Source organism: Macadamia integrifolia, chromosome 2 (genome assembly GCF_013358625.1).
Source record: "Macadamia integrifolia cultivar HAES 741 chromosome 2, SCU_Mint_v3, whole genome shotgun sequence".
NCBI lineage: Eukaryota > Viridiplantae > Streptophyta > Magnoliopsida > Proteales > Proteaceae > Macadamia > Macadamia integrifolia.
The window spans coordinates 9,854,309-9,865,481 of NC_056558.1; the positions used below are offsets into that span (position 1 = coordinate 9,854,309).

The 11,173-nt window shown below is 37.5% G+C and overlaps 1 protein-coding gene and 1 long non-coding RNA gene across 5 annotated transcripts; one reads left to right on the forward strand and one right to left on the reverse strand.

Annotated features, from left to right (window-relative positions):
- Window positions 1-875: 875 nt before the first annotated feature.
- Window positions 876-7,876, forward strand: LOC122068264 (disease resistance protein RPV1-like). 4 transcript variants are annotated; one of them, XM_042632151.1, is made up of 9 exons: window positions 876-2,123; window positions 2,411-3,521; window positions 3,685-3,969; window positions 4,066-4,809; window positions 4,909-5,070; window positions 5,240-5,580; window positions 5,949-6,262; window positions 6,353-6,490; window positions 7,395-7,876. In XM_042632151.1, the coding sequence occupies exons 1-6, from the start codon at window positions 1,660-1,662 to the stop codon at window positions 5,462-5,464; spliced, it is 2,991 nt and encodes a 996-aa protein (XP_042488085.1). In that variant the 5' UTR covers window positions 876-1,659; the 3' UTR covers window positions 5,465-5,580; window positions 5,949-6,262; window positions 6,353-6,490; window positions 7,395-7,876. The 4 variants fall into 4 exon arrangements, with proteins under 4 accessions (XP_042488085.1, XP_042488082.1, XP_042488073.1 ...); XM_042632148.1 differs by lacking the exon at window positions 7,395-7,876 and adding an exon at window positions 6,715-7,269; XM_042632139.1 differs by lacking the exon at window positions 7,395-7,876 and having other exon boundaries at window positions 6,353-7,269.
- A 1,505-nt stretch (window positions 7,877-9,381) lies between these two features.
- On the reverse strand, window positions 9,382-10,387 carry LOC122068320. The gene is made up of 2 exons (XR_006137074.1): window positions 10,147-10,387; window positions 9,382-9,968 (listed from the first exon to the last, which is right to left on the reverse strand). It is a non-coding gene; the product is annotated as an uncharacterized LOC122068320 (long non-coding RNA).
- Between the last annotated feature and the right edge of the window lie 786 nt (window positions 10,388-11,173).

The window sequence follows — 11,173 nt, forward strand, 5'->3', positions numbered from 1 at the left end:
TAACGATAGTTGTCCAGCCACTGTAGCTTTGACTTACAATATGGAGGAGGTTCCTCCTCAAGATTCAATAGACCTAGAAGGGGAGGATCGATCCCACCATGGTGCCTTCAAGAGATTAGTATAGTACACCTAAGTGATTTTTTGATGCGTAGGGGTAAGTCAAATATTTTAGGTTTTTGTTTTATGAAAAAGAAGAAAAAGAACTAAAACTCTCTCTATCTCTCTCCCCTTAGTATCCTGAGGTTGACAGTTCGTCTTTTACTTCTAATGAACTAACAAGGTGACTCCTTGGTTAGGTCATTTTACCTCTTTAACAGATTCAAGTCATTCTCAAATTGTTATTCATTTACAATCGCATTGATCAGAGATTGAATAAGGATCATTCAATTTTTACCAAAAGTAATGAATAGTACTAAACACCTCATTTGAGTTACCCCAATCAGGAAGTAAGAGAAATCGAACTCATAATCAAATGTCCTTTTCCAATTTCACTACCCTTAGGAAACAACATTTGAAGGCATTGGTACATCAGAATGCCACTTATATGTCGAAACCGAAAAAAATCTAACCCATTAACAAATACTTTTTGTGACTAATTTTGTTGTTTTCCTCAATAGTTTTCTTGCATGTTGCAATTAATAAAATCCTCATAACTCTTTATTTTTTCCTTTTAATTTTTAGGGGTAAATTTACTATCACGCATCTTTACTTAACTTTTTTTTTTTTTTAATATTCCTTTGTTTTTGAATTTTTGCATTTCTTTCCCGCCTGCTTTCTTTAAAAACAAAAAAAAAGGAAGAGTGAGAAGAGGCGCGTGCATCCTTCGCACTCAACAACAACAACAACCAAAATAAGGGGAGAGTATATGTATCAAATGTAAACTCTGATTTCCGAGGGTCCGTTTATGTCATCACCCAACCTCCCAGTGCGTCTTCTTCTTTCCTCTCTCCCCATTTTTCTTTGTTTTATCTTTTCTATCATTTCTTCTCAATTCTTCATGAAATGGGTGTTCTAGAATTGAGATACCTAGCCACTACCAGAGGCCGTAGCAGTAAGTTGCAGGCGATGGGATGGCCTCCCACTTTCTCTATTCTCCACACTTTTCCACTTGTGCTTGTAGACTGTGTGGTGTGGTGTGACCTTGTGAGACACCCCAATTGGACTATAGACCATCATAAGACCTTAAAACCATGGAGCATGTTTCTTGCTTTTCAGGTTTTTCCGCTCTACTTCATCTTAGGATGATCCCTAATTTGATATAGATTGATTGATTAATGGAGCTCATTCTTTTTTTATTTGCATAATGAACTAGGTTCCTCTGTCATTTTGGAACCTAAACATAAAGATTGGCACGGGTGTATAGTTAGGTTCCCCTTTGGATTGAATCAGTCAATTTACAGGGAGTATTAAAATTTTTTTTTAAGTTTGGAGAGTTTTAGTAATATTCCCACCGACAAAGCACTTAAAATAGATTTCTATTACTGCCAGTGCGGTTTCCGCCTGTGAATTCAACTCCTTGGTTCAGAGTAGCAGGAAACAGAAGAGGCATTTTTTCCATTAATCATCTATCTTCTTCGATCATTGCAATCCAGTTCGCACACAAGTAGAGCTCTTTAACAGATTCGAAATCGCATCTTTCTATCTGCAACTGCAATCTTCATGGAGCCATTGGTTGCTCGATCTTCAAGTTATGACGTTTTCATCAGCTTCAGAGGGGAAGACACCCGCAATACCTTTGTTGGCCACCTTTACAGAGCTCTAAAGGATCGTGGAATCCATGCTTTCGTTGACAGCAAAGATCTATGGAAAGGAGAAGATATTGAACCCGTACTTCTCAGAGCAATAAAAGGCTCGAAGCTCTCAATTGCTGTCTTCAGTGAAAGATACGCAGAAAGCAATTGGTGCCTCAGGGAGCTTTCTCAGATGCTAGAATGTCATAGAACCAACGGTCAAATCATTTTTCCCGTCTTCTTCAACATCAAGCCATCTGACGTTAAGAATCAAATTGGGTGTTTTGAGATTTCACCTCAGAGACATGGCAAGGAGGCGCCCCAAACTCTACAGAGATGGAAGGACACTTTGCGAGCTATAGGAGATAAAAGTGGATGGGTTTTTGACAACGGGTAAGTCTTACTAGTCCCTCAAAACTACTACCACTCTGAAGATCACTATATATGTTTCCATTTCTAATCTTTAGGTCATTTTTTATCATCTCAAGTTTCTTCCATTATAGGGAAAATAAATATCTTAAATAATAAGATTTCTTCCCTAGAAGTCCTAGGGTTCATGTTTGGATCATTTTGTGTTTCTCCTTGTTTGTCCGGGCCCTAGTGCCTCTTGGTGGTTTTTTGCCTTGTAATTATTTCTTTTCCCTTTCTTTGAGGTTTTAATAAGTTCTTACTAATTGCAGGGATCAATCAGAGTTGGTCAGCTTAGTTGTTCAAAGAGTTTGGATCCGATTGAATATGGTCCCCCCGATTGGTGTTAAACACCCTGTTGCATTAGAATCCCGCAAAGATTCTGTATTATCTCTACTATCAAAAACCAATTCTTCTGATGTTCATTTTTTGGGGATATGTGGTATGGGAGGCCTTGGGAAGACAACGATTGCGACAGCCGTTTACAACTGCATCTTTGAATACTTTAGTAAAAGTTGTTTTCTTGAAAACATTAGAGAGCAAGCATCACAACCCAATGGTTTAGTTTGTTTGCAAGAGAAACTTCTTTACAGTATCTTTCGAGAGAAAACAGAAATATGCAGTTCTAGAGAAGGATCAAGATTGATTAAAGAAAGACTTCACAAAATAGATACTCTTCTCATTCTTGATGATGTCGAGAATCGTAACCAATTAGATGCATTGGCCGGTGATCTCAATTGGTTTGGTCATGGAAGTAAAATAATCATAACAACTAGAGATCGGAATGTTCTTAGTGGAGTTGCTGAAAGTAATAGAAAACTATACGAGCCCGAAGAATTGAATAAGGAAGAAAGTCTTCGACTCTTCAGTTCATATGCTTTTTCTACAGACCAACCTCCTGATGATTATATGCAGCTTTCAGTTGATATAGTAGACACTACAGGTGGGTTGCCCTTAGCCTTGGAGGTTTTGGGTTCTGAGTTATCTATGAAAAAAGATAAAGAAGTATGGAAAAGCATGCATCGTATATTGAAACAAATTCCTCACAATGATGTTTATGGAAAGTTAAAAATAAGTTATGATAATTTGCAAGATGATATTGAGAAAGCCATGTTTCTCGATGCTGCCTGTTTTTTCATAGGGTGGGAGAAAGAAACCGTAATTTCCATATGGGAAGCCTGTGGCTTTGAAGCGAGATACCGCATACAAGTTCTGGAAAGAAAATCCCTCTTAAAAATTACTGGGTCAAATGAGTTATGGATCCATGATCAAATTCGTGACATGGGAATGCGAATCGCCTACAATCGAAGGCCTATGGAACCTGATAAATATACTAGGTTATGGTCTCGTAACGTGATCATGAAGGTATTAAATGGTTGTAAGGTAAGAGCTAATTACATGAATTTTTTTTCCCCTTGTTTTTAATCCTCTGCCCCTTATATACAGTTGCATTTATTAGGACCATACACAATAAGTATGGAGTACATTGACAAAGCCTCTACATTTTTATGTTTATTAGTTTACTTGTACTATTTTGCTACTGTAGGGGAATGAAATGGTTGAAGGTCTCCTCCTTAACTTCAGATCAAATGACAATACTTGTTTAAATACTAGAGTCTTTGAGAAGATGCCCAAACTAAGATTGTTACAAGTTGATGGAGCAACCTTGGAGGGGAGCTTTCAGTGTCTTCCTTCTGGGTTAAGATGGCTGAGGTGGAGTTATTGTCCTTTGAAAAAACTACCTGCCAACTTTTATCATGACGAATTAGTTATGCTCGACTTAACATTTGGCAAGTTTAGACAAACTTGGAATAACTGGTTTGAAACTAAGGTGTGTGCATATGGTATTTGTCTTTTATTCTTTCTCATTTACAACCAAGTATTACTAGATGCTAAGGTTTTACTATCCATCTCTTTTTTTTGACAGGTGTTTCAACAATTGAAAGTTCTTAAACTTAGTTATTGTTTGAATATGTCTGAGTCTCCCAACTTCTCAAAATTTCCTTGCTTAGAGAGGTTGTATCTTGATAATTGCACAAAATTGGTTAATTTACATAAATCCATTGGGCAGCTGCACCATCTTATTTACTTGAACTTGGAAGGTTGCTATTCTCTTAAGAAACTCCCAAACAGTATATGTAGGTTGAGTTCTCTCCAGAAGCTTATTCTCACTAATTGTATCTCACTCAAAGAGCTGCCTAGGTCCATTGGTGATCTAAAAGAATCTCTGGTGGAGCTTTCTTTGGACTACTCAAATATTGGGCTGTATCCTAGTGTTGGATTGTTTAATAAGCTGGAGGTATTTGATCTTCCACACTTCCCTGCTCAAGTATTGGATCTGCCATGGTTACTGGAGAATATGAAGTCTTTGAGTTACATTGACTTTAGTAGATTTTCCAATAAGGTGCTTCAACATTGCATACCAAAGATACCCTCTAGTTTTGAACTTCGTGATTTTTGGGAAGGGAATCTTTGCCAATCAATATTGGTACACATGCAAAACAACATGAAAATGTTGGAGTTGTTGTGCCTTGAAAATTTTCGTGTAAAGTCAGAGCAGTTTAGAGGCTTTGTGGAGAAAAGTAGCAGTGAATTCAGAGAACTGTGTAAAGTGCATCCAAGCCGCATGGTAAAAATTCATTCATGGCTGAGTGGGCTGACGCATAGCCAGGTGAGGTCCTCTCTCTCTCTCTCTCTCTGCTCTGCTTCTTCCTACTAGAGCCCTAATTAGCAGCTGCCAAAACCTTAAATTTCTTTTCCTCTTGCACAGGGAATATATCTGCCAGGTAACTGTGAAGTTTGGAGACAAAGCTGTGAATACCTGATTCATGGTAATAAGAACCGTAGCACGTTACTTATACAAGTTACTTATCCAATACTTCGCCGCCGACTAGAAGAGGATGTAAACATTCTAACGGAGAATGTACTACCAGTAAGTACCACTCTGAATTTTAAAGCTTGCATCTGTAGCAAATTAAGGCCAAAAAACAACTACCTACTGTGAAACTAGGCAGACAATTGCGGGCCTGATGAAATTGATAAATCAAGATATAGACTGTATTCATAAATTCGAAGGGTTTACTTGGTTTGGGTTTCAACAGGTAGGCCGAGGTCATCATGATCCTACTGCTGATGATGAATATGGCCATGAATGTGAGATCAGATGCACTGTGACAGAGCTAAGCCTCTTCGTAATAAAAGATCAGGGGCCTAAATTGGAGACATTTCACAATCAATCCATTACTGCTGCTCCTGAGCAAGAAGAGGAGAATACTAATAAAATGGGAGGACACAGAGAGAAAGTAGAGAGGGTTGATCATATATAAGAGTATATATAATAAACATCCTCTTGACAATGATGATGATCAGGCAGGTCCTTCTTCCTCTGTTGCTCAACAAGTTGATACTGTGACACTGAAGTGATTAGGGACTTGCTTTTCTGGTGAGCGTTCTGTGTCCTTATGTTCTTGTATTCTAATCCAACCATTTAATTTCTTTATGCCTTCAATAGTCTGAGGATTAGTCAGTTACTAATGACACCTTCATTTCTTTGTGTGAGACAGAGAGAATTATCAAAACAGTATAAGCAGGAATTATTTGTCAAATTTTCTTTTCAAATTCATTTTACATAGAAATCATAGATTTTCTTCTTCACACTTCTAGACTAACATTATGGGCAAGTGCATTTTACTTTGCATGTAAACTAAATTACCGTTTAGGTGAATGAGGTTTTGTTTTCAATACATGCTAACTCTTTCCCATCATTGAACAGACAGTGATTGATGTGATCATTGGTTTAATATCTTACAGAATCCAACTGTACACGAAGAGGATGACACAGCAAAATCCTCGTGGCGCATGTGACTGCATTGGTCATTTTGAACATCAGAATGTTGAGAGGATATAAAGAGTATTGAAGAGATGTTGGAAGGATAATAATGTATGGGGCAACGACTGTAGCTTCTTGAACATATCAGTTCCATCGTGCACTCATTCAGAAAACATTTGTCCCTTCAAGTTCATAGTCCAAGCAAAAAGACAGATATGAATGGAAGAGAAACTCAGCAGCTATTTATGTCTCTGCTAAAATATTGGATATGTTGAAGAGTGTCTTCAGATGTGAGGTATGGTTTAATCCTTTCTAATATTAGAGATACTCTTAAATTTTGCAAACTATGTAGAAGAAAGGTCTAATTAACCTTTCCTTGTTGTAGGCAGGAACCAGGTTCATTCATTCTACTCTTAAGAATACAAGCATCAGGATTTCTAATTTGATTGGTCCAACACAAAAGATCGCACTTTCAGACCATCCCATTAATGGCATGTACTTCAGTGTGGTTGGTGCTCCACAGGTAGTTTGAAACCCAACTCTCTCTTACTATTGTTTTGTTAATACATGCTTCCAAAGCTAATGTTTTCCTAACATCTGAAGAGCTTTGAATTCGTGTGATGTGAACTATCAATTTGTTTAATCAGATTACTGTTAAACTGTTTCAACCATTGATCAGAGAGCAATTAATCTGGTCCTAAGTTAGGATTACTCAACTGATCAATGGACAGTGTTGTGAACAATCAGATTATGCTTGAAAATGTGGGCCCTCATACACCCTCTTGATGCTTTTCCCTTTGCCATGAATATGGCATGCAAGAGTGTCCATGCTTAATGCATTACGAGAATCTGAACCCCTCAGAACCTCAGGTACTATCAAAATTTATCAAATTCTGGCCCATCCTTTAATTTGCATAAAATTTAGATTCTTGTAATTGTTTTTGATTTAGCTAGTAAGATCCACTGCCTTCTTTTCTATGGGGTTATCAATTTTTAAAGCAGTCAAACTCATATTTTTTTTTTCTGTCCCTAAATGATGTTGGGTTGCAGAGTGTATTATTTACAATAGTGAGTTACATGGGTGAGCTAAGGCTAGTGATGAGTACAGAAAAAAAGATTTATTGATGTGGATATGCTCATTTCTTGCATCAAGGATGCCTATGAAAAGTTTTTTGAAGCAGCTTGTGGAAAAGAAACTATTGTCTAATCATCAATTTCTCAAATCATTAGGTGCAATCTGAGTGCAAAATGGATTTACGAGAGTGAAAGGAGAGTGCATGTTAAATATACTCATTCATTTAATGTCCTCATCCAGTAATTTTTCCATATCAAGATTATTTGGGGCTTACCATATAGCATATGCCAACAAGGTTCCACCAACTAGGATCCAAATTTTATTTTATTTTATTATTATTTTTTTTTTTCAGGGTAGTGCCAAACGTGCGTGGTGAGTTCTTTCCCTGAGTTTGCGGAAGCAGCCTAAACTCTCTTTGAAACTGGACATGAGAGGAAAGCATGTCAGGTTGTTTATGGGTCTTTGAGACAAATGGGACATAATGGAAATTGGTTTTTAGGAATGCCTTGGTCCTTGAATGGGTAGATAACCAGAGAGAGATCAAATTTTGACCTTGTCTTTAGGTTCCAATTAAACAACCAAGGGATTGTTCCCCACTACAATGTGTTGATAGGCCTGTTTTGTGCTCAAGTCTCCACTCTCCAGTATGAGTTACAACACAGCTATCTGTCTTCAGCAGGTGTTGTTGACATACAACATTACTTATACCTTTAACAATGTCGAGGGGAAAATGAGAATACAACTGAGACATGTTCCAGGTCCTGTCATTGTTGACCAGCTCACATATGTGGAAGAACTCCTACCTGGATGATCTCTTCAAGATTGAATCTCCTTTTTTGGAAGGGAAAAAAAGGGGGGGGGGGTGTCATTGAAATGATTTATTTTCCACAACTCATTAACTAGGTGTAGGCATCATTTTTCCAGGCTCTACTAATGTACTGACAATCACAAACTGAAAACTTGACCTGCATAATTCAACATCTAGCAAAATATCAAAGATCAGTCAGCCTTACTCTAGTAGTTTTTGTCATAGATGTGCTCCACTAGAGTGATTGAATCGAAATGTAATTGGTGATGTTGCTCCATTCTCTTTAGCTTCCCATTTCAGAGCATCCCTTGGTGTTGTGCTTCTGTGGATCAAGCGGTGCTAACATGATACTAATTGACATTTACAATCTGAACACTTGATGGCCTGCATAATTTCAATAAATGAGAAAACACTAAAGATCATTGTGCCACTACCGATTCAAACTAGTTCCTGCTATTGATGTGCTCCAATGGATTGGTTGAATCAATTGCACATCATTCCCTCTTCAGTGCGTGTGTTTTTGTGGATTTAGCTGTGTCAGCATGACACTGGCTTGGACATACTGTGATTAAAAAAAAAAAAAAGTCTAATTTATATATAGCAACTATTCCTTTCTTGCCTAATTTTCCTCTTGAAAGGCTCTAGCACATTGAATTTGGTATGGCACCCACTTGAGGGGATTGACCTCAGTGGTGACTACGATGAATCTGTACTATTTTTCATCTGAACGGCACAGCCAGAATCTCATAAGAAATGGGACGGCCTTAGGGTGTGTGCCAGTCGCTCCTAGTTGTTGGATGATTTGGATCCAGCTGTTAATTGAGTTTCCAAAAGGTACATGCAATTGTGCTCGTCCTTGTACACCGATCCGGATTGATGATACGGACAATAGGATAGTGATACGTGGTGTTAAGGTTTTAAAAAATAATTGATAAAAATCGGTATCAACATCAACTGATACCAATAACTAATACGTATCCGCCAAATTTTTTTTAATTTGATACCAATTAATAAAATGGTAATTTACAATACCACCCTATCTAGAATGCCAGTATTATAGGAACATATCTTCTCTTTCACCACCCCATACTGTCAGTCTCTGTTAAGTGATGTTATGAAATGACATTTTAAACCTTATGAATAAAATACTCTTATCTTATCATCTTAAAAATACCCCTCTCTTCATCTGGATACCACTTCATCCTCTCCCTATCATTCTCTCTTTCTATCCTTCTCTCCCTACCTAGGAGTTGTGATTCCGACGAGTGCGTTCAGATTCTTTTCATGCCACCCTTTTTAGCGATAGCAAAGAGTTCAACTCGTCATTTTATCTTTTCAATTTATATCAATAGAAACAGAGAACGATAAAGTTCACTTGGATTTTTTTTTTCCTTAATAAATTCCGACAAGATTGAAGATTCAGAGTTTGAACATGTCACTTAATATGGAGGGAAGAAAGGGGTGAGCGGACAATTACAAAATTCCAAATGATTCCCACAGGAAAAACCACAAACCAGATCCCTGACAAGTCTGACACTACTAAAGTAAAAATCTTTGTAAAGATATACCAAACACCATCAACATAAGCAGCAAATAACCACGATATTCATCGAGATCTACCCTAATTCAGAGAGGAAAAACACAAACTTCACTCAAGAAAATTAAGAACGTCGTCCTCCATCACAAAATAAGAACACAACATAGAGCGACAAATCAACTATTTCGCATAAACTTGCAAAAGTTGTAGTGAAAATAAATAGAAGGGAACTCCAAATTGTTCTCCGAGACCACCCAAGAAACGATTTCTTCTGTAGGTTTCAGAGAAGTACGGGATTCCGCCTACTGCTTTGTGAAGAAGGCTTTCTCTTCGACGGTGTTCAACATACGGGAACTACACAGTTACACGTTACCTTCTTCCTCTTTAGTTGTAAAAACGTATTTTTACTGTGATCAGCAACTCCCAGACCAGAAGATGCATTCAACTGCAAACCAAAATCTGATCCATAAATAAATACTTACTCCAATTTAGGGGCAAGAACATAATAACCCTAATTGCATCGTGCAGCTCAGCAAAAGACAGTTTCTTGTGATGCAACGGGGAGATGACCACAAAATAATCTAGGAACATCAATTAAAGAACATATTGTTTAGAAGCAGACCTAAGACTTAAAATAAGCAAATTTCTTTCATAAACAAAACTTTAAAATCTCCACTTCAGAATATAAACTTTTGCAGCTTAAAAGCCCAGGAAAAAAAAAAGGGATGGGAGGGGAGTTGGATGAGGTGGAACCTTTACCATATGTTTTGTCATCTTCTTCCTACGTTGTGTCTATGGCGTCTCCATCGTCTCAATTGCAGAGAAGAACCATTACCCTCTGCTAATTTTTAAATGTCTAGATACCAGAATCTCTATTCCATGGAAAACCCAGATCAACCGATATTCTGCTACATCTAATCATCTTTGAGTTCTTCTTGTGTTTTCTAGAATTTTGAGGTTTACTAAAACCAGATCTGATTTTTCAACCCAAAAAAAAAAAAAAAAAAAAGAGAGGGAGTGCGGGGTGATGCGGGGGTTCATAGCCGCCGTAGTCGCCATCGCCGGAAAGGTTGCGGTGAAATCGATTTGGAGAAGTAATGAGGGTAATTTTGGTACTTCATTATTTTTAAGGGAAAAATGGTATTTAGAAAAAAAAAAAAAGAACTGCTGATGTCAACATTTTGGGTATATTCTATAACAGTGACTAACAGGAAGGGGTCTAAGTCTAATTTGGTGAAAGAGAGGGGGTGTTCCTATGATATTGGCTTTCTCCAGGTGGTGGTGGTGCTATAAATTACCCTTAATAAAACCATGAATACAATTCTCTCTTCATTTTATTATTAAGTGTAGGGTTGTCAATTCCAAGCCCACACTAGTAGGCCTGGTCGTGTTCGTTACGTTATATGGTTCGATCTGGATCGGCCCGATTAGTAACATGTTTATAAACATGTAGTACAAGCATGATCACCTAGGCTGCACCTAACCCGACTGGTGCTTGACTGACTCGACACATTTATTAGTCCGACTTGAACGTGACCTTTAAGCCTAACTTAGTCCGACTCTTTTAATACTACTTGAAATCCCTATTTTGCTACCAATAAAATTGAAGAGTAAAGCAAAAGTCCAAGTGAGTTTACTCCAATTTTCAAGATGTATGTAATAATAGAAAATCAAATTTAAAATGATATTTATGTAATTGTGGTGGTGAATTAATGGTGAGTTTGTAAGATATACTTGAATCATAACTGTGCTTTTAGTGGAATAAGTTTGTCAGCTTGAGTGTTTC